Below are 23,836 nucleotides of genomic sequence, written 5' to 3' on the forward strand. Positions count from 1 at the left end.
TTCTTCTTATATAAGATGTCGTCTTAATAATGCCTAATTCCTATTTCACTTTTAACTCGTGAAGGACTTTATTATCCAAGCCATTTTTATAAATTATATACTCAAAATAGATTTGGATGTATTACTATTATGAGTGAATTTAAGAATGGAATGCTAAAGTAACAAAATTAAGTAACAAATAATAAGACTGGGGATTAGAAAGTGCGAGAACTATAAAAGCGGGAGTAAAAGCTATACCAATTAAGAATGATTATGTAATTTAGTTCATAACTTCATATCTTTATTTTTTATCACTTTTCTTTTTGTTTTTTTTTTTAAGACAAGAATGTTAGAAGGTTAATTATTAGAGGGGGAGGGTGCAAGGTTGAAGGCTCCAACACGGATTCCAAACCTAGCTTAATTCATACACTAAAAATCAAATCAGTTCGGTCCGAATCTGACCACTCAGTTTGATTTGATTTTTTTACCATTCGGTCTGATTCTAAACTACACAGTCTATATTCTCGATTTGATTACTGTGAATAAGAACTTATCTAACAGGCGTACCGATAAATTAGTCTGCTTTCTTTGACTGTTTGGGTATCCTTGGACATCTAATCTCCTCTTCTAGTAATTCAAACTTTTCCCACTTTTCTTATTGAATGATTGAACAATCATCCAAGTAAATGGTTCTTAATGGCTAGAACCGTGGAACCAAATCCAACCGAACCATTTTTTTTAATTTTTTTTTTTCATAACTTGGGAAAAATAAAATTTTCAAATACTATAATAATCAATTTACCCGTTTACAACTTCGAACACTCAAATGTTTTGCAAATTTTACAGAGCTCTCAAGCGAGATCAAAAGAGTAAAGACAATATGCAATCCCACGTGGATGCCCCCAGAATGGGGTTGATCTTCAAAGTTTTGCTCCCAAATTGTATCAAGTGCAGACAGAACCGGAAGTGCCCCTTGTTTCACATTTCATTTGATGGTCAGAAGCAAATTGAAAGCTAAGCAATGGTAATTCTAAAGATTCCCCGGGAAGAACATAGAGATTCCCATGGAAATCAGGATTGAATGATAGTTGAGCATTGCTATTTTCTAACTTATCCCTCACAAAATAGCAATTTCAGAATCAAACCAGTGTTCTAGTATCCGGGATTGATCTCAACTTGAAGCCGCCTAGTCGGAATGGAGTTCACGAAGCAGCTTCTCAATTTCGGGGCTCATCTCAATACCACATTCTTCTAGTCGCTGATGAATCTGAGGTTTGTCTGTTCCAGCAGCAGTATGTGTTAGAAGAAGGGAAGCAATTATTTTGGAGTTGAGACGACCAATTTTCTTCATGCTCCTGCAGAACTTCTCAGCACTGTCCACATCCCTTTTCTCCTCAAAGTTTGTCAGAAATGTATTAACAGCTTCATAAGGTGGAAACCACCCAACTTTTTCTTGGTTCATTCTGGAAACACCCATCTCCAAATATTTCAGAGCCAAATCCATCTGGTGATTCTTCAAGTAGAAATTGGTGAACGCATTCAGTGTCCTCAAATTGGGTTCAGCACCCCTTTCCGAAATACTATTATAAACCAAATCCGCTTCTTTGATCATGTCCCGATTAAGATAAGATTCTAGAATGACATACGATACCCTAACATCATATAATGAGCAACCTGCCTCCCACTCTCTGAAACACTTCTCAAGGCCATCCACATCTCCCAACTTTGAAAGAGTCGTAAGCATGGCAAGATAGATAGTATTAGGGGGTGTCGGAAATATCAACTTTAAAGACTCCCATACTCGATTAGCCCCTGATAAACAAGAGGTTTGTCCGTACAATTTGATGAGAGTGTAGAATGCCTCACGCTGACGCAGATTTTCCATGTTCTCTAGTTTTTGGAGAACAGCAATGGCCTTATCGATAAGTCCTTGATTGATATAAATGGTTGCTAGATTTCCATATGTAAACCAATCACATTTTATCTTATTTGTCTCCATCTTCTCCATGACTCCCTCCACAGCATCGAGATCCTTCAAAGAACCATAGCTGTTCATCAATTGATTATACGTATGCAAATTTGCAGCAATGTTCTTTTCTTCCATTTCCTTTACCAGCAACGGGACTTGTTCAGGCTGTCAAACACTTGAATAAAGTGACATCATATTATTATAATTTAAAGCTGACATAAAATTGAGTTCCTTCATCGTCTTAAAAAGCTCCACGGCCTTGTCAAACATTTTCTCCTTGCAGTAACAGTTGAGAAGAGCTCCATAGGTTTGATTTGTCATTGCTGATCCTTCGAGGCTGTTAAAGTACTTTTCCACTGTGGCCACACCTTCTGTCTTGGAAAGAAGATCTATACGTCTGGCACGGTCAGCAGTGCCCATTTTATTCATGTTTTTTTCCATCCAATCGTATATCTGCAAATAATTATGAAAAATAAAAAATAAAAATCGGAGAGGGTGCCTATCAATATACAACAGGATTTATTCGTTTCTAGTAAACTTTTATTGATCCAGATTGTTCAAATCACTCGTATACATAGATCTACTAGACCTTTATTTTTCTCACTGTGGTACTTAGTGAAGCACCATATACCTAGAAGGCTAGAATTGCATATTATACGAACAATTTGAGATGGGTTACATTAATTATTGCTTGACATAAATCATTTGCTTATATATATGTATATATATATATATATGTATATATTACAAGATGCAGTGAATTTATTTTTTTTCGGCAAGTAAGATGCAGTGAATTCAATCTTAGTCATACATAAACTTTAGATTATTACATGATTATACGAAATTATTTCCAAATGACAAAGGAATCTTACTATGCTAGCCTGCAAGGTATGGTTTTCTCAAAATTTCAGAGATTTCGATCACAATGTGGATTGAATGATATTCTAGAGCTTCACACATTCAAAACTTCAGCTTAAATTAAAAGACAAGATATATCTATCACTCTATACATATGCAACTGGCCGCCTATGAAACAGAGTACCAACTGCATAATCGCGTACATTGCATTCAAAATTAAACCAAACACTTAGAAAAATGGAGACTTCAATACTAGACACAATTAACATGTAAACATTCAACAAAAACTTGATGTAGCTAAACTTTATATAGCCCTTGTTCACAAACTCAAGTGAAACAGGGCTAGAGACTGTTTCCATTTTTGAACCCGTGACCTGAAGGTCACAATGGAGCAACCTCACCGATTACGGATTGCCCCTTTTCAAAAACTGAAGTAAATGTCAAAAATTTCCTAAAACTTGTCGAGTCAAAGACCAAAATTTAAACAAAGATAAGTGCTAGCGATCTACAGATTAAAAACCACTATGCAGAAAACATAATCAGCAACTTAATATGATATTCTGATAGAAATGCACGATTATTAATCAAACAATGAAAAATTAGCACATTGGAGTAAATTAAACTCAGCATACATCGACATATACATATATGAGTATACGAGTGTGTGTGTGAAGAGAGAGAGACCCGAATGGCGTGATGGTATTTGTTGAATTTGCGGAGCTGAGAGATGATGGAGACGATATGGGACTTGTTGACGGACTTTCCTTGCTTTACCCATTCGTCGAGAGTGCCGGTCACATCGGGGTCTGTGCCTCCGAGAACAAATAGTCGGCGGTAAAGAGAGTCTTTGCTTTTGAACACAGTAGTTGCCGGCGACGTAGAGTACCATCTCAGCGTTGCCGTTGATCTCAACATAATCAGGCGGCTTGCCCTGTTCGCCATTTTTTTGTTTGTTTGTTTTTTTTCTGGTCGAGTGCTTGAGGTTTTGCTAGGGCTTTTGAAGGGCCTCTTTGTTACTTGTTAGTTCCTTTAGATTGCAGGTCACACGACGTCGCTTCAGGGAAGAAATTAGGATAAATTACAAAACGAACCCTAAACTTTTGTATTTTGCAAATATCCTCTGTCGATAACATTACACTGTAGGGGCTGGAAAGAAGAGAGAGAAAGTGTAGAGAGAGAGAGAGAGAGAGACAGCAACAACATTACACTGTAGGGTACAAAGACCCAACAAGACCAGTGGACTTGTAAAGATGATGAAGACGACATTTACCATTTCACCTATGTTGTTTCGCCTTTCTAATCCTAACCCTAACTCTAACCCTAGCCCTAACGCTTCAACTACAATCCTAACTCTGGTTATAGCCACCCCAATTTCCCAAATTGACCACACCACACAATCTGTCTCAAAACAAATACTATTCCCTTTACCATCTACAGTCTCCTTTTATTTCTCTTTCTTCAAGCCTATTCGAATTCTCTGAAGGTGATCTAGGGTTTTGGAAGGTCGTGAACACCCACCCACAAAGGTAAGTTCTTCGATTATGCCCTCTTTTTGACGCCATTTTTGCTGATCTCGTTAGCTTTTATGGAGTGGTCTGTAGATTTTCTCTCTCTCTCTTCATCGGTGTTTGTGCTTAGGATTACTTCAAAATCCTTTTTTTTTTTTGATGTTCTTGTTGTCAGTTTCTGTTGAATTTCTTTGCTCTGTTTGTTCTGTTCTTTGTTTGGTCGGATTATTGTTGTTTTTGGTGTCTTTCTTATTTATGTATGTTATTCAATTCCTTTATATTTTGGGCGTATGAGCCAAAATGTGCGTGTGTGTGTGTGTTTGGTAAGGATTCATCAATTTTCCTTTTTGATTGATAAAATCTTCATATTGGTTAACCTATGGTTAGTTCATATTGTTTGATTTTGTAATATGTCCCTTATATGGGTTGCATATCTATATGGCAATCTTTTTGGGATTCATGATTATATTTCTTGTCATTCACTTATTTGTTTAACATTCTAATGCTTTCCAATATACTTGGAATGAACAAAGATAATTACTTTTTTTCTTCATGCAATCATCTCCATTATAATGTACTCCTCTGTGTGTGTGCACTGTAGTGCTGGCATGATTTGATGGTTTGTTATAACCTTGATTTACGCACAATTTGTTTATCAAGAAGAATCAAGTACTGTTAAGTGGGGGAGAGGAGAGGAGTTCCTCCAAGAATTTTACCTTCCATTTTTATTGCCTCCTTTCTCCTTTCTCCTTTGTGTGTGTGCTCGCTGACTTTGGTGGTTTTGTATCACCTTGCTTTGTGCGTAATTTGTTTGTCAGGAAGAATTGAGTAATGTTAAGTGGGAGAGGAAAGGAGAGGAGTTCCGTCCCAGTATTTTGCTTTCTATCTTTACTGCTTCTTTTCTGTTACATGTAGCTATAAGTTTATTTTGGTTAGTAAAACATTTATTCTTTAGTAGTTATTTATTGACATAGCTTCTTTTGACTTCATTTAACAAAACTGGGAATCAACAGCCCAGCTAGGTCTTTTGGTTTAACCCTTTTTACCAGTATGGAAAGTTTTGGAGGTTTTGGATTCAGTGATCTCAGCAGAACAGTGAGGAAGAAGAGGAGCAATTCATCTAGGCGTCCTCGGAATGATTCTCAGCTTTTACCAGATTACCGTGATACTTCATCATTGTCATCTACGCCACCTTCAGAGAATGCGAGCAAAGCATCAAGTGATGAAAATATGGGCCATGGTACAAATTATAGGATGAAAGAACTTAATTTAAATCAATGCAGTTCAAGGGCTTCTCCTATTAATCTCAATGAAGCTGAAACTTCCCTGAAGAGAAAAAATGAAATTGGAGGATTTGGGGAGTCTTGTGAAGCTCGTGTCATGGACAGTAGTGAGCAGAGGCATAGTGGTATTCATTCCAAAATGTATAGTGAAGGTGTCCTTTCCACAGCTAATTGGAAAAGCTCTAGCAAGGTGATGGAAAGTCTTCAATCGAAGCCAAGAACTAGAGATACCCAAATAAGTGGTAGCCAATGTTTCAAGCAGTCAGAAGCAGTGACAGATGTACTGGGGAATGACAATAAACTGAAGAAAGTAAAGCTTAAGGTTGGTGGTGTCATACGAACAATACATCCTACATCCACAACTGATGGTGCCTCGGTGGGTGGGTCTTCTTCTACTTTGTCATCTCGCTCTTCAGATGCCCCTCGTCCACGAAAGAAGTTAATTCTTCAGGTAATCTCAATTGCTGCTTGTGGACTTCTGGTATAATTTGTTGTGGTGGTAGTATGACATTACAGTTCTACAAATCAAATTATTTACACATTGGATCAAGTTAAGATTCAAGAAGATTGCTTTTTTTGAGTGAGGAGAACTGTGTCCACTTTTTATTTCCCTAGCTGTTTGGTCGTAATCCAAGTAACCATATCAAGTGGAATACAGTGCGTGACCGGATTTTTAATTTAAGATTTATTAGGTAGATAGTGCCCTAGCAGATAGATTATTTCACTGTGATTTTTGTGTTTAGTTGCGTAGTTTGTTATGATGATTTAATATTGTTGCTTTTTTTATAATCATGTGGATGATCTTTTTAATGAATCCTGTCAGTGTAAAACACTTACTGAATTTGGACATGTCAGAGGTTCACGTTTGACGTGCATAAAATATTGTTTTGGAGCATGATATTAGCTAACAGGTGATGGTGCATGTCCACGGTTCTATATCTAACTCCTATGAAAAGGTGATGGTGTGGGTGTTAAAATTCTATTTTTGAGTGTCCACATGGCCACACCTGAGGCATTATGCCTAAGCCTTAAAGCACTTGCTAGTAGATAAAATTGGTCCGATGGCGCAATATTAAGTATCAAGAAAGCATGTTTTGTTTCTTAGTATAGGAAAGAATTGGATAAAAGAGGCATACTAGTATACACAATTAAAGTTACTTATTGTATTTATACGCAATCAGGGGAACAAGTATAGTAAACTTAATTTTCAACCCCATTTTTTCTTTTACAAAATGCATAGATAATAAAATACTTTTAGAACTTCTAATTCTGCAGAATGTGTTTCTAGACTTATAGGTCAGAAAGGCCAGTATACAATGTTGGTCTTGTTAATCAAGGTTGCTTGAAAGGGTGTCGATAATATGGAAGCACAAATATGGACATGTGACTCAGAAATGTTGTTACAACAATTCTAAAAACTATGACACGGATATGGTAGTGACACAATGAAATATATATACTTATTTATTTATTTATACATATGATTATAAAATATTGTACGGGCGCATGCATATAACTTCTCATAACAGGTCTATGTTGTCCTGGTGGCTTTGGGTCTTAACTCCCAAGCTCTAGGTCAAGGTTTCGAGACTTGTAGAGAGAGAAGAAAGGAACAAAAGTTTATTACTTCTCATAATTTGAAAAGAAAAAGTTGTACAAATATATGTGTACTAAAATATTAATAGTGTTATATGTGTACAAGTGTATCAAGTCACAAACAAATATATTCTTCTAAAGATTTAATCACTAGGCTGCCTTTCAAAATGCTAGCCTCTTTTTTCCCTAAGCACAAAATGGCTTCTCTCAACACACACTCTCTCTCTCATACAACACACACACACACATGCTTGCAATGAGCATTTATGCTAGAAATGTAGAGTATTGTTAGAATTAGGCACGTATGGGTCTATTGTGATGGTTTGTTGTAGGAGTGGGCCCAGTGGGGTGATCATGACTGCTAGAGGCGATGACAAAGGCCAATTCACTGGCTGTGGGAAGTTGATGGGTTTGAGTTGCAAAAAATGGTTTGGCTTCGCTCTGTGTGTTCAGAACAATGGCATGTCCTCCGTGTATCCATCACATATCCTTTTTAGAAAATAAAAAATATATAAAAAAGCAAGGACACATTTGACATGTGGCTGAGATGTGCTGGGGTGCTGCTGTGGCTCCCAGGTACATGTGGTGCTTCCTAGAACATAACCTCCACCTTTATTCACATGATAGGATACCTTAGTTCCGAACCCATGTTTTCATGCTTGATGGTCCAAAATTCTTCCATGCACCAATCAACCAAAAAAATAATAATAAAAATATAAAAATTTGTGAGTTTCATATTAAATTAATAGTTCCTTAGATTGGTTGTACTTACTCAAAAAAAATAGGTACCCCGAACCCCCCCCCCCCCCCCCCCCCCCCCCCCCCGGCGTGCCTCCGCGCGCGCACGGTTAGTGCAACCTCACTTGCTGACAGCCTGGCATATGACCCTTTTTTGCCACATTTTTTGTAAAAGATCACTCTGCATTATTGGTTGGAGATTCCCTGAAAAATGGTAGTGATGAATTTCAGAACTTAACTGAGGCTTTCTCTGCATGCTGGAGCAGGATAATTCGGATGAAGATCATTCCCCTTCTCAAGACAAGGGAAATGGCCCGCAAGGAGTCCAATGGAAGGATTTCTCTAGAAGTGATTTTAATGTTAAGAAAACGGATTCTTCAAGGGCAAAGATGTCTAAGGAAAGTGTCTCTCTCAAGCAGTCTGAGAAGTATGAGCCAGTTCGTAAGAGCAAGCGTGTTCCTAAAAGACGGTTGTTAGATGGAGGATTTGATGATGGAGATGATGACGACGACGAGGAGATCCGATACCTTGAAAAGCTCAAAACTTCCAAAGTTGCTTCTGATTATGGTGCAGAATTCGAAGATGAAGATGAAGCAGGAAGCAGGAAGCAACGGAAGATCTCAAGGGTAATGAAGAGAAATGTCGGTGGGTACAATGTCAATGCAATAGATTATGGCTCAAAAAGATCTGGCAAAGAGGGTAAAATGTCCAGATCAGGGAGAACAAATGAAGATACTGATTACTTGGAAGATGAAGAGCCAGTGTCTGATGGTGAGCCTGAAATTAAGAGGAAGAAACAAAGAAAGGAGTTTGTGGATGTGTCAGGGGATTCTAAGAAGGAAATGGCTGTCACTACACGCCAACGGGCCCTTCAATCTGGCAAAGATATCTCTTTCAATTCTGGGACAAGTTTGATTGAGTTCCCGAATGGATTACCCCCTGCTCCACCTCGAAGTGAGCCTTCCCTGCTTTACAGTCCTTGTTGCAGTAATTACTTCTGGTGATTCTTCATTGAACTATAATACATACTTATTTTTGTTTTGGTGACAGAACAAAAGGAGATACTCTCTGAAGTGGACCAGCAATTGAAGAAAGCCGAGGCTGCTCAAAGGCGTAAGATGCAAGTGGAGAAGGCAGCTCGGGAATCTGAGGTTTGTTTTTTGTTTTTGTTTTTTACATGTTATTGATATTCTTGTCTTCCATTTAGATGGATCGTGATACAAAAGAGATTTCTTTTTTCTTTTCTGAATTGTACAGGCCGAAGCAATTAGAAAAATATTGGGCCAAGATTCCAGTAGGAAGAAGCGGGAGGATAAAATTAAGAAGCGACAAGAGGAATTAGCACAGGTAACAAGTTGTGCATTAGGAGACTGTAGTTATCATGTAATGAGGTTTCCCACTTATTTGCATACTTTGTATGAGTTGATGCAGGAGAGGGCTGCCAATGCCATGACATTTACATCAAACACTGTCAGGTGGGTAATGGGTCCCAGCGGGACAGTTGTGACATTCCCCATTGAGTTGGGCCTGCCAAGTATATTTGATCCCAAGCCTTGCAGGTATGAATCCACTTCATGTTTGCTTTTACATACTGAGCATTATTTATTCAGAGTTCAAATTGCACTTTTGTAATGTTATAGTGTGTAATTTGCGAAGAAGCAGTTTCACTGCTTTCTAGAATATGGTAAGAAGGGTGTCTCTTGTTGAACTTACCTACCAAAAACTATTTCTTCTGTTCTTCCAAATAGTTATAAAATTTGTCGTCCTTCTCTTTTTAAATGGGAATAACCAACAGGCTTGTGACCTAGCGATACCAGGCCCCTACTTCCCAAAGGGAGGTTAGGGGTTCGACAGTGAAGGCATGTGTGTGTAACTAAGAAAAATATATATATATATATATATATATATATGGGAATCTATTTCTGGACAATAGATGGCATTTAGTGGTTTTGGGAGGCAAGCACAATCTTTCTTTAATCATGTACTAAATTATTGCTACTTGCGAACTTAATATGGTCCTGGTTTCTTTTGCCTGATAAATTGGTTATTCATGTGCATTTCTAGTTACCCTCCCCCGCGTGAAAAATGTGCTGGTCCATCTTGTACAAATCCATACAAGTATCGTGATTCAAAGTCAAAGCTTCCTCTGTGCAGCCTCCAGTGCTACAAGGCAATACATGAAAATATACAGCCTCTGACAGCCTGTTGATCAAGTAACGTGCCCCTGCAGCTGTGCTGTTAATATGTGAATAATTCTGCATGGTCATGTTACGGAATCTCTTGTAATAATAACTGTTGATCTAGTTTCTGAGCTGTAAGCTGGATGGATGGATTTCTTAATCTGTATCTGTAAAATAAAAGGCGTCTATCTTGCTGCAATTTTATGGTGCATTTTTGCGCTCTATTACTCTTTTTTTGGTGCAAGTTGGGGCAGGTCTTTGGAGGAACGAAGATCTTATCTGGCACTGGGGAGTATCTACAATCTCTTTGGCTCCGTTTTTTAAGGAAGGTGCTGGGTAAATCAACTTTTAGACCAACTGATGAACAACCCCAAGGGGATAGTCATCATAACCTAACAGCAAATACTCTCACAGGAGGTCGGGAGTTCGAACCCCTCTGGGCTACTCAAAGAAATTTTTCTGATAATTGCTGGTGCATGTTTGATTAAAGAAGGGATGGTACGTGCATTGTGACTTGAAACAATTCGATGTCGGATTAAGAAGAGGGTGGTTGAGCCCATCGCACATGGAGAGGTATATGAAATCTAGCAATTGTGTTACATGCAGGGTAGAATCATCTGTGGGACTCAAAATTTTCCTACAATCTATGGACCTCCTTTAACCTAAAATGTACTGTATTAAATACAGAAGTCTATTTCAGGGTCTAAGCATTTAAAGTCTTGATACAAGTCAAATAATGACTCTCTCGTGTAAGTTACAGTTTTCCTTTCGTTGGCTCAAGCATCTGGAGTGAATGTCGACTTCACATTAAGTAGAGGCACCTACCTCACGGGAGGCTTTTAGACCCTAAACGTTAAAGCGGGCTCTGTTTGACTACTGTTTTGCTTTGTATTTTTGTTTTAATTTGAAACAAAAGCAGCGTTTCTATTATGGAGTATATTCAACGATAATCGAGAAAACATACTTTATAATGTTATACTAGTCATAAGATTTTTTGAAGTAAAATGACTAATTAAAAAGGTTACTTAAGATTTTTTTGGTTTTGGTATCTTTTTTCGAAAATGTTTGGATACTACAAATTTTAGAAAATTTTAAGTACAGTACAAATAAGAAACGAAGCAAAAGCGGTTGTGTGACTAAATAGAGACTGATATCATCGTGACATTACTGTCAGTCTCTATTCATGTAAATCAATCGGAGTTGGATTCAAAATCATTATTACCCTTATATTTATATACTCTCTCGGGGCTCCTGCTAGCTTTGGTTTCTCACTCTCTCCCTTCTTGGTACATAGTATCTCTTTTGAAGAGAGTTGAAAAAATAGAATAAAAAATGGCTTTGATTTCAATTAAGCATATGCTCTTGCTCATGGTCATACCAACAGCTGCTTTACTCTCATCTTCCAACAACTCTAGTCTAGGCGCACAAGCAAGGTGATACCAACATACATTTCCTTCTTTCTTTCAATTCTGGACTTCCTTTTTCTTTTGGTTTCATTGATTAATACAATTGAACTAATCTATATATATATATATATATATAGGGGCCGTGAATTGATACTTGAAGCTGAGGAGTTGTCATACCTGATCAGAGTATTGGCAGGAGGAGCCCTTAACATGGCGAGAAGAAAGATATGGCAGATGAGTGAGGATTACATTGCCAAGTACTACGGAGAGGAAGCTCAAAAAGGTTTCAAGACGGGCAAAATTACGTTTCAAGAAGCCGACGAGTTGTTGGATTTGATGCGCAACACAGCTGCAATGACATGTTCAATCAACTTCTATTTCTACCCTGCGTATGGTGCGTGCTTGCCGTGCCAATCTCCACTGGGAGTGGAGGTGGGATTGGCAGCTTGCGATCCATATTGTCAGTTGGTGTTGGATAGCAATAACAATGTGGCATGTCAGTTGCCCTGTGCTAGCAGTCCCAGTGATACTGTTGGTTATGGCGGTTACAGCTCCGGCGGGGGTGTTGGTTATGGTGGTTATAGTGCCGGCGGTAGTGTTGGTGGCTACATTGCCGGCGGTGGTGGTTATGGCTGTGGCCGTGGAAATGGTGGTTGTGGAGTTGTGATAGCAGTGGTGACAATATTGATGGGGCTGGTACTTGGTCGCTAATTCCACAGTTCCTTTAGTGTGTGTGTGTGTTTTTTTTTTTTTTCCTTGTATTCTTCCATGCTTGATTCAACAGTTCATAATATTGCTGATCTTTAATTGTTGTTTTTCTTTTTCAATTTCATTGGATATGCACTTAATCTATTCAGAAAAAATTAATAAATTAAGATTGATTGCAATTTAGCGCATAATTAAGTTATCGAATATAGTTAAAAAAAGACACTATAGTCTAGTGATCAATCAAAACCTGAGAGATTTGGGACCAATGGCATCACTCATTAAAAAGTCAAACACATTAAATGCATGCAAAGTTAGATGGGCATGAAATATCTTAAGACACAAAAAAGTCATGTCGTCCTAGCATCTTCGGATAAAAATTTGAAAAACCACAACTGTCCTATCTGATGACTGATGTCCTTTTAGGAAGTAAAATTATCCATAAATGAAAATGACGCAGTAATGAATAAGATTGAAATGACTCTCAAAATCATTTCCAAAAATTTAAAAAACAAAAAATTATTCTTATAGAATAATTTTTTATAATTATGTAAAAAAATACATTTTTATAACAGGGTTTGCTTGATTTATAACTATTCAAACAGTTTTCTTTTATAACAGGTTGGTTTGATTTATAACTATGGAAACATTTTTCTGAACTTTATAACTATGGAAACAGTTTTCTCTTCAGAAAACTGTACAAAAAATTCTACTTGGTTCAGTTTTCTGAAAGTAGTCTTTTATAATTATCTGAAAATTGTTCTATGTTTTCTGAGTTTATGAAAACTATTTTTACGGCAGAAAATACCAAGAAAAGATTTTTGTATTGTTTTTTGTTTTTCGTAACAGAAAATTATTTTCATAGTTACAAACCAAGCAGGCGTCTGTTTGATTTGTAATTTTAAAAATTTTCCGAAAACAAAATATTGTACAAAAACTTTATTTGGTTCAGTTTTCTAAAAATTCAATTATCTGGAAACAACCATTTTTTTTACTGAATTTTCAGATAATAGTTTTAAAAAAACTGAACCAAACAAAGTTTTTTTTATACAGTTTTCTATTTTCAGTTTTCTGATAATAGAAAACTGTTCATAAACCATGCAAAATTGTTTTCAGATAACTATGTTTTATACTTGTCTAAAAATAGTTTTCTATTTTCTAAATTCTTTGCAACTATTTTCAAAAATTATAAACTAAGCCCTAATTTCTTCGCTTTCTATAAGCAAAAATGGTGGGGATTGTTTGACAATGGTGGGCCTGTGAAAGCAGGATAAATTTGCATGCCATTGACTAACCAGGACTGGAAATTGAGAAGGGGCTTTTATTATATGAGCCCAACTTACGATGACTAACAAGAGAGGCTGAACAAGAGTCTTCTCTCTTGGGCTTTTCAGCTGTAATGTTTGCGGTACAAAATTCAGTTTTTGGGTTCAATATTTATATGCATATATATATATATGCTTTGGTCTCTGAACATTTTTGCCATATTTTGCATCAAAGAATTAAGCTAATATAACATATCCAATGACCTAATTAGTAGAGCGCCCAAATCTCTCGGGATAAAAGAAAAATGAATTGTTTTTTTTTTTTTTTTTTTTTTTTTTTTTTTGTTACATTATGAAGCTGCAAATGTGGACCTACTTTTACAAGGATCGTTACAACCTCAACTATTTAGTCAAAGAACCATATAATAATTTGAAATGCTGTATGGTTAAAACAACTCCACTATTAGACAAGCTAATTAAAATGGACTTATGCTACATGACGATTTGCCATTGTTAACTGTGAAAACCAACAAATTGTGATCATAGAATTGAACGAAAAAACAGTCTTCGACAATGCGAGCTTTTTTTTGTTTTCTTCTCTATCTAGTTCTTCCATTCTTCTTCAACTCGATTTGATTCCCTAAATAGGTAAGTGTTGTCCCATCTTGAAATAGAACAAAATATATATAAATATATATAATAGATGAGAAGATCAAGAAGAAGGTGCATGAAAATGATGATATCAGAAAGCAACAACCCTCAATACTTGTAGCCACAGATTACAGTTACAGTTTGAACAATATGCTGTTTCTTTTAGCTGCCTTCAGGTTAGAGCATTAAAGTCAAAATACAAACCGTGCAAGGTAAAGGTTTTGTGTGTGTATAAATAAATAAATAAATAAATAAATAAATATATATATATATATATATATATATATATATATAAGTTTGTTTTAAGGCCTTATAAGAGCTTAGGAATGGTTTACAAGTCTTGGGGTAGTTGAAGAAAATTAAGTTTAAACGTACAGCTGAAATGAAAAAAACCATAGCGTGACGCGAAGGAAATTGAAGAACACATATACATTCATATAGCTAGGTATGTGCATAGCATAGCATACATTATACATATATACATTGCTTAACAAACTTATACTCATTAGAGGAAATGTGAAATACTCAAATTAATTGAAAGATCATTTCATTTCATTTATTTATTGAAAAGCTTGATAAAAAGACACAAAATCGACACACTTAGCAAGCAGATAAAGAGCAAGACAAACTTAAAAGTAATACAAAGTCGATCACAATGCGAATTTTCATACGCAGGACATCATAGACCATAGATGGAGGAGAGAGTGCGAAATAGAGAAATGGTCCTCTAGTCCTCTTCAATCATCTTCAGCTGGTTGAGGGGATTGAAGGCTTGGATTTCGTAACACTTGCAAGGAAATTTAATAGGGCCAACAAGCCTCTGATCAAGTGAGTGCAAGGCCATTGGAAACTTACGCGCTGTGACGACAGAATTGATAACATCATCCGTAGGATGAAACACCGAAAGCATTTCAAATCCATGAAGGTCACAAGGATCGATCACCGGATACAGAAAAGCTCGAGCACCATGAGCACTTCTGAGCATCAAAATAGCTCCGGGAGCCATGTACTTGGCCAAATGATTGATGACTCGAACCTTTTCCGCCTTTCCCACGCCCACCAATGCAGCCAAGAACACCACTTCGTAGTCCTTCAACTCGTCAGTCACGTTCATGATGTCGGCAGTGTGGAAGAACATTCGTTTAGACAAGTCCGGATGGGATGAAACTAGGCGAGAAGCCATTGAATTGGCGGACGGATCAATGTCGTAGTTGTGAAATGTGGTGGCGGTCAGGTGGCGGGAAGCGAGGACAATTGAGGTGAGAGGGAGCGGACCGGAGCCCACGAAGGCCACCCGGGTAGGGACGTGGGCGTAGTTTTTGGTGAGGATGTTGAACTCGAGCTGACTGAGGTTGAGATAGTTGGAATAGTATGGGAAGATGGTGAGATGGTCGAGTGGGTTGTCATATGATCCTAGGATGGTTGAGAAATGGCTCTCTAGATGCCCCTCTGCCTCTCCGCAGAGCCTAATGAGCTTGGACCTCGTCTCTTGAACTCTTTTGGGCAGCTTGGTTGCATCAATAGGGGATGGTGGGATGCACGTGACGACGAGTTGGGTGAGGAGCATGTCGACATCTTTGGATGGTTTTAGGCTCTCAAGCTTTGAGATCTTCTCATATAGCTCACATATTTTCTCAACCAAAATCTCATCCTCACAGCCCATGTCGACACTATGTGGTTAGGGATATGTCTCTCCACAATCCACTATATAAAAAAAAGGTTAATATTGAGTGCGCACACAACTTCTAAGATGTCCAAAGGGTGTTTATTTATAGACACTTTTGTGAGGTCATACAAGGAAGGAAGGGATGGAGCTTGCCGCATTCTTTGTTAGGATATTGGCATTTTTTTATTGATTAATTGAGAGGGCTCTTTCTTCTCTCTCTCTCTCCCTTTTTCTATATATATATTATTTTTTTATCTCTCTTTTTCCGTACCTTATCTCTCTAGTTTACTTTTGTTAGCTTTATCAACTTTTTTTTCTCCATAGCTGGGGTGTTTGGAGTTGTATTCTGACTAATTCATGAAATTTATGTAAGCTGCTCTCACACCAATTGACTAAAGCTCGAACTTCTAATCATGTGTAACTCCAAAAAATTATTTGCACCTACAAAAAAATGGAACTTGAAATATGATACCATATGAGCCGTCATGGCCCTAATCTGCTGATGATTGCGTAAGCCAGTGTTAATTTCCCTTTCTCTTCTATACAGGTGTGTAGACTTTTGTTTTGGCACTATTTACCTTTGTGCCTTTAATTTCTACCTTTGTGCCTTTAATTTCTTGTACAGTTTTTTCTCTCATATATATAGATTACCTTTTCGGAAAAAAATATATATATTTGTAGTGGATTCATAAACACCTGATGGAATAAATGATCCCAAAATGTAGAAATTTGTTTAAGGCTCGTAAAATCTCTTCCACTTGTGTGACCCTTATTATTTTGATAAGTATAATTGTACCCATGCACTAGTTCTTTTCGAAGCTTAACTTTTAACTTACTCATGTTTTTTTTTTAAGATTTAACCCTCAACTTACTCTTATAAAGAAGGTGGAGGACATACCATTCAAATCAAGGGTTTTTTTAATCACTTACAATTTTTACTAATTTTTTGGAATATTTGAACTATTATACAATTCAGGTGCGGCAATATTATCCAAGTAGTAAAGATCAGACCTTAAATCCCCACCCTATAATCATAGGTTCAAATGATAAAAAAAAAACAAAAATAAATAAATAAATTTAACCCTTCTTGTGGCTTCCACATTTATTACCTATTTTCTAATCCTTCTTGTGGCTTCCACAATTATTACCTATATTCTAATCGAATTGATTTTTTATACACTATTAACTTATTAAGTAAATAATGTGGCTAGACACATAATTAATAATCATTTCTGGGATTCAATGTCCCAAATTAATATTTTTCTATAGAAGTTTGAACTCTGATTACTTTTAATTGTGCAGATCTTTTTCCCACTCAATTTCGAGTACAAGTAATCCCAAAATGTGAACGCAAAAGGTGCTGTCCCGTGTATTACAAAAGAGATTCAGGTGGTTTCTTGTCCAGTACATTTTGGAGCATGATATTTTATGAAATTGCAACATCAGAGGAGCATCATATATATATAGAGAATGAGCTAAATAGAAGGGCTGTTGTAGTCAACTCTATTATTAAAGGAGGAACGCTGAGACTGGATTCTCTCACTTCCAATGCTTTCACATTATATGCAAGAGCTTGCAACTATATATATATAATGCCATAAAAAAAATTTTGGATTGTTTTCGCGATTCTAGTGGATGGAATTCAACAATATTGTTTTCTATGTTTTTATTTATTTATTTTAATGTAGAAGGTTAAGTAAATATATATTCATGTATTCACCGAAACTTAAACACTCAATCTCCTCGATTGTACCAGCTCAACTATTATAATCTTTTTTCTAAATATGACGTATCTATCTCATCAATTGCCATGTCAAGTTAACAAATACCGAACCTCAATTTTATTATTTTCCTATATTAAATAATATAATATATTAATTTGGTTAAATACACACCTATATATTATCTTCACGGAGCTTATAACACCGAAACTAGAGCATATGGTGATTTGGTTTACTTTCTTGGGTGTTCTTCATTAATTGGCATCATTCAGTTTCACACTAGCTTTTGCCAATTTGTTACTGATTTGATATATAGAATCCACTTCAACAAAGGTTTCTTGTTTGTATCTATAACCTATTTCTCCGGCATTTTATGAAGAAGAAAAATACAAAAAAAAGTCCTCGGTTTTGAACAAGTATCTTCCAAATCCACGTGTAAACAAACTTAAAGAGTAATTTATTATAAATAAAATAGGAAATATAATAGTACTATTACATGGACATGTGTACACAATTTAATATCAAATCAATTTGTCTTATCCTTCATCACCTGCAAACACAATTGGCTCAAGATAGATTCAGGCTTTACTTGAGCTTCACTTTTTTGTGAGGCTTACCTCAACATGCATGATATATACACAGTCACATATACATTTATATTATATCAGTCTGCCTCATTTTCTCAGTAATTATTAAAGATGGGTGCAATTAAAATTGTTGTTTATTTTTTCAGTAATTATAAAAGAAAAATAGTTTTTTTTTTTTTTTTTTTTTTTTGGGGGGGGGGGGGGGGGGGGGGGGGGGTTAAGTAAGAACAATAGTATTTACTTACCAATCATTTTCAATTCTCTCAACTTCTAATAAATCTACTTGCTAAGCAGTTTACTAAAAATATAAACTTATTAGAAATAGAAAAAAATTTATGATTTCGTGTTTAATTTTATAGTTTTTCAAAGGACGTGTATGGCATGTGATTGTGTGTGTGTGTGTATATATATATATAACATATATCATAAATAGCCAAATTTGCTAAAAATTCTCTCTTCCATACTGTGGAGGGAAAGAATGAGACACGTCACTGCCATACAAATTTGCATTTTTGAGATCTCAGAAGCCTATCTAGATCAAGCCCAAGTTACGTTGTGCTTTAACCCATTATCATTGATGGTGGGCCTCCGAAGCTAGGCAAAAGTACCGATCAGCCCAACATCACCGCTGCTGGAGTTTTGATTCATTAGTCAAGTCACTTACACCAAATCGCATCCGGCCCAAGTATAACTAAATATGGCTCAGTCCTATTTAACAAAGGAGTCAACTCGGATGGAAAGTTTTTATACAAAACAAATTCTACATAGGAAATACCATACAATGGAAAGAACTCTATTTGTAAAGAAAGTCATATATGGAAAGAATTGGAGGACAAGTAACGCGAGTCCTACCATAATTCTACCAACTTTTGTGTATAAATAGAGGTCGAGACCTCCAATAAAGGGGAAAGCAATTCAATTCTTCAATAGTCAATGCTCTTGTTTATTCTGATTGTTTGTTGAGTGTGTTGTATTATTTTCTCTCGATTGTAATTGGTTGGGCGAAATTTTGCACCTACACTTTGGCGCCGTCTGTGGGAACGTGTGCAAATATATTCCCACTTTTGTTTCACAGGTGAATCCTGCAACTACCATCCAGAATGTCGAACGGAGGATCTTCAACGGATCAACAAACGGAGTTGATGCAGAAGATGCGTGAAGAGTTTCTACACCAGTTTGACGTACTTCGTCAGGCAAACGAAGCAAGCGTGGCTCAGATCGCCTTGCTTCAACAGCAGAATAACACTCTGCAAACGGCGATGGCGCAGTTGGCACCACCGCCACCAATGGGTGACACAGCAGCACCCCCTAATCAGAATATTCCTCTGATTACCGGACTTCGGCCTAATGGGGTTCCACCTAATGGGGCACGACCCAATAAGGCTCAGTCGAATGAGGTTCAGCAACAACAGAGGGCAAGATTCGAGGTTGCGGATTCAGATAACGTCCCTCGTCGCACACAGGATGAGCAAGTCGAATCCAGCCATAAGCTCACGGTGTGGTCCAATGGAATCCCAGATGGAGCAAGTGTTCAGGATGCCTTTGATGAGAAAAAACTCCTGAAGATTCAGATACCTGCTGAGATGGCTAGAGAACACAAGAATTCCTTGGTCAAAACTCCTTTCACTGACGATGTGTATCAGGTTAAGAGGCCCAAGAAATTTACCATGCCTTCTTTCACCCAGTTCAATGGAACGGGGGATCCTTCTCGCCACTTAGATCATTACGCTCAAAAGATGGCTTTGGATTATCGTAATAATCCTTGGATGTGCAGAGTTTTTCCTACCAGTTTGACAGGAGCAGCACTAGAGTGGTTCAGGAATAGACCGCATAAGTCCATCCCGGATTACATAACTCTGTGCACCATGTTCCTGACACAGTATTGCAGAAATAAGAAACAAAAGAAGAGCATTGCCAGCCTCTTCACCGTAAGGCAAAAGAGGGGGGAAACATTGCAGGATTTCTTATCAAGATTCAACATGGAAGCCTCAGAAATAGCGGATTGTCATCTCGCAACTGCTATAGAGACATTTAAACTTGCGATGATTCAGGGGATGAAGTTCCACACTTCCTTAGTCAAGTATTCTCCTCCCGACATACAGACTCTCAATGCCATGGCCCAGATCTACATTCGGCTCGAGGAAAATATAGCCCACCGAGCGCAGCACGCCACCCTCGTGACGGTGGAGAATAAGCCTCGAGAAAGAATTCCAACTCCAAAGATTCAGAAAAGCCAACGGTCCTCAAGGCCGATCACCCAGGCACCTGAAAAAAGGCAAAGGGTAGAGGAAGGATTTACACCTCTCCGAACTACCTTGGCTCGGCTTTTCCAAGAGAATAAGATGAAATTCACAACTCCGCAGCCAATAAAGCAACCCCTGGAGCAAAGGGACAAAAGCAAGCATTGCGCTTATCATCGAGATTATGGGCATTCAACCAATGATTGCAGATCCCTTAGGCGACAGGTGGAGAATATGATCGTCAGAGGTGAGTTGGCAGATTACCTCATGACAAAGGAGTACGCAAAGCCCCGCGAGGTCTATCCCCGCAAGGTGGAAGCTACGCAAGTAAAAGTCATTCATGCAATACATGGCAGGTCTGAAGATGATCAAGAGTCCGAGGGGGTATACAGATCCAGACTGAGGGTAACCCACAAGCTCAGGAAAATATCCTCGGTCAATGCTATCGCTTCGGGTAGCATCAGTATTGGATTCGAGGATGGCGACCTATCCAGAGTTCAACTCCCCCACGAGGATCCATTGGTCATCAGTCTTTTAGTGGCCAATTGTATGATCAGGAGGGTTTTGATAGATCCAGGAAGTAGCGCCAACATAATCACAAAGACGGTCTTTGAGCAGCTAGAGATCCCGTCATCATCTATTCAACCTACCTTTAGCCCGTTGATGGGATTCGATGGCACAAGAGTAGATCCCCTTGGAGTAATAGACTTGTCTGTAACCGCGGCGAAGGGGACTTTGAATTAGAACTTTGTTTTAACAGAGATCTATCCTTCTTATAATCTCATCATGGGAAGAGGCTGGATACATCGGATGAGAGAAGTTTCGTCCACCCTTCACCAAGTGATGCGGTGCTTATCTCCGAACGGGAAAGAAGTGATTAATCTATGGGGCGATCAAGTCGCAGTGAAGGAATGCTATATGTTGACACAGGTTGAAGCAAAGAAGGTGTCTACTCAGCAGCAACCAGGTGTGGTTTCCAAAACTATACCCAAATAGCAATTACAGAGCCCTTTGCCCAAGTATCTTAAGTTAGAGGAGGAAGAGAAAATTACAAAGCCCACCGAGGAGACCCTTGAAGCTGTGGAAGTTATCCTCGGCGACCTTCAGAAGGTTACTTATTTAGGCTCTTCCTCCACGTCCGAAGAAAATGAGGCGTTAATTGATGTTATCCGGAGCAATGCAGATGCTTTTACGTTGGATCACTCGGACATGGTAGGGATCGATCCTTTAGTTTCCTGCCATAGTCTGAAGGTGAATCCGGAGTTCAAACTGGTTAACCAGAAACACCGAAGGTTTGCCCCCGAACGCAATCACATTATAGCTGAAGAAGTGAGCAAGTTGTTGCAAGCAGGTTTCATTTGAGAAATGCAATATCCACAGTGGCTGTCAAACATGGTGGTCGTACAGAAGAAGAATGGAAAGTGGAGGGTTTGTGTAGACTATACCAACCTTAACAAAGCCTGCCCTAAAGATAGTTTCCCTCTGCCCAAGATAGATCAGATGGTTGATGCTACCACCGGCTATGAGAGGCTGACATTCCTTGATGCATACTCGGGATACAATTAAATTCCTATGAACCCCGAAAATGAAGAAAAAGCGGCTTTCATTACGGAAAAGGGGACTTATTGTTACAGGGTCATGCCCTTCGGACTGAAGAATGCTGGAGCTACTTATCAACGTCTTGTCAACAAGATCTTTGATAATCTATTGGGAAAGACAGTTGAAGCATATATAGATGACATGGTGGTTAAAAGTGTGAAGAAGGAAGATCATCCGAAGCATCTACAGGAAGTTTTCAATTCCTTGAAGAAGTACAACATGAAGCTAAATCCATCCAAGTGCTCCTTTGCGGTATCATCAGGTCAATTATTTGGCCACATAGTGAATAAAAGAGGGATAGAGGCAAGTCTAGCTCAGCCTAAGGCCTTCATCCAGAATCACGAACCAAAAAATCGTAGGGAGGTGCAGGTTCTTACAGGTCGGATCGCAGCCCTCAGCCGGTTTATATCCCGATTGTCAGATAAGTGCAAACCATTCTTCGATGCTATACGATCTAAGAATAAAGATATATGGGGACCTCAGCAGCAGGAGGCCCTCAATCAGTTGAAAGGTTACATGGCCGAACCACCAATTCTATCTGCTCCAAAACCCGGGGAGCTTCTTATTATGTATTTGGCAATTTCTAATATAGCGACAAGTGCAGCATTGATTAGAAAGGAAGGAAATAGGAAATATCCAGTCTTTTACACAAGTAAGACAATGACGGATGCGGAGACACGATATAGTAAAGTAAAAAAAATCATCTTAGCCTTGGTCTATGCCAAGAGGAAGCTTCGGCATTATTTTGAATCTCACAGCATTATGGTACTCACCAACTATCCTATACGGGGTATACTCTCTAAGCCTGATCTATGTGGGAGAATTACCAAATGGGCTATCAAGCTTAGTTCCTTCGACATAACTTATGAGCTGAAGGTGTCGCACAAGGGACAAGCCGTAGCAGACTTTCTTTTTGAATATGAAGACACTCCCGAAGAGCCGGTACACCCTGAACCATACTGGGTCGGGTCGATGGCTCCTCGAATCAAACAGGTATAGGGGTAGGGGTTGTAATGTCAACACCCGAAGGCACCAAGTTGCAGCAATCTATTTGCTTGAAGTTCCCGGCTACGAACAATGAGGCCGAGTACGAGGCATTACTTGCTGATCTTCGATTGGCCAGCAGCCTCCAGGTATGTTGTTTAAAGGTTTTTAGTGACTCACAGCTTGTTATAAATCAAGTGACAGGTCAGTACCACCCCAAAGAGGAAAGAATGAAAGAATATAAAGAAGTTGTAGAGAATGCTGCACGGGGATTCGATCAAATCGAATTCTGTAAGGTACCTCGTGTTGAGAATGCCGAAGCAGATCAATTGGCCATAGCAGCGTCATCCTCAAATGAAGATCTGACTCGGATTGTGCCGATTGACGTCCTGGACGAGCCCAGTATTAATCCTCAGCAGGAAGTAATGGTGATTCCAGTTGTTCCTCGAGAACCATGCTGGATTGATCCATTAAAAACCTACCTCAAGCATGGAATTCTTCCAAACCAAAAGTTCGAAGCACGGAAGCTCCGACTCACCGCAGCTAAATATGCCATCATTAACAATCAGTTATACCGAAAGTCATTTTCAGATCCTTACCTAAAATGTTTAAGCCCTACTGAGGCTCTTGTGGTGTTGAAACAAATTAATGATGGAGATTGTGGCAACCATTCTGGGGGTAGATCCCTTGCACATAAAGTTCAAACTCAAGGCTACTTCTGGCCGTACTTGGCTCGAAATGCAGAAGAGTATACTCGAAGGTGTGACAAATGTCAACGCCATGGTCCCATAAAGCATCAACCTGCTAAAGATTTACATGTAATGGCAAATCCATGGCCATTCGCACAATGGGGGATTGATTTGGTGGGCCTTTTACCCAAGACTGTGGAACAAAAAGAGTA

The 23,836-nt window shown here is 38.3% G+C and overlaps 4 protein-coding genes and 1 pseudogene across 4 annotated transcripts; 3 read left to right on the top strand and 2 right to left on the bottom strand.

The window, feature by feature from the left end:
• Positions 1 to 592: 592 nt before the first annotated feature.
• LOC132294542 (pentatricopeptide repeat-containing protein At1g02370, mitochondrial-like) lies at positions 593 to 4,122 on the bottom strand (annotated as a pseudogene).
• LOC132294540 (uncharacterized) lies at positions 4,107 to 10,310 on the top strand. Its single transcript, XM_059792438.1, has 7 exons — positions 4,107 to 4,332; positions 5,328 to 6,048; positions 8,198 to 8,885; positions 8,982 to 9,082; positions 9,189 to 9,278; positions 9,363 to 9,490; positions 9,996 to 10,310. Exons 2-7 carry the CDS (start codon positions 5,365 to 5,367, stop codon positions 10,138 to 10,140), a joined length of 1,836 nt encoding a protein of 611 aa, XP_059648421.1. The 5' UTR covers positions 4,107 to 4,332; positions 5,328 to 5,364; the 3' UTR covers positions 10,141 to 10,310.
• A 141-nt stretch (positions 10,311 to 10,451) lies between these two features.
• Positions 10,452 to 12,319, top strand: LOC132294541 (uncharacterized). The gene is made up of 2 exons (XM_059792439.1): positions 10,452 to 11,544; positions 11,655 to 12,319. Exons 1-2 carry the CDS (start codon positions 11,444 to 11,446, stop codon positions 12,226 to 12,228), a joined length of 675 nt encoding a protein of 224 aa, XP_059648422.1. The 5' UTR covers positions 10,452 to 11,443; the 3' UTR covers positions 12,229 to 12,319.
• A 2,349-nt stretch (positions 12,320 to 14,668) lies between these two features.
• On the bottom strand, positions 14,669 to 15,865 carry LOC132294543 (nicotianamine synthase-like). Its single transcript, XM_059792440.1, has one exon. The coding sequence runs from the start codon at positions 15,799 to 15,801 to the stop codon at positions 14,866 to 14,868; it is 936 nt and encodes a 311-aa protein (XP_059648423.1). The 5' UTR covers positions 15,802 to 15,865; the 3' UTR covers positions 14,669 to 14,865.
• Positions 15,866 to 19,212: 3,347 nt separating this feature from the next.
• Positions 19,213 to 21,096, top strand: LOC132295948 (uncharacterized). The gene has a single exon (XM_059794206.1). It carries the CDS (start codon positions 19,213 to 19,215, stop codon positions 21,094 to 21,096), a length of 1,884 nt encoding a protein of 627 aa, XP_059650189.1.
• Positions 21,097 to 23,836: the final 2,740 nt, after the last annotated feature.

The sequence above is a fragment of the Cornus florida genome, unplaced genomic scaffold (assembly GCF_030987335.1).
Source record: "Cornus florida cultivar Cherokee Brave unplaced genomic scaffold, ASM3098733v1 CherokeeBrave_3.0.0_Hap2_Chr02, whole genome shotgun sequence".
In the NCBI taxonomy this organism is placed as follows: Eukaryota; Viridiplantae; Streptophyta; class Magnoliopsida; order Cornales; family Cornaceae; genus Cornus; species Cornus florida.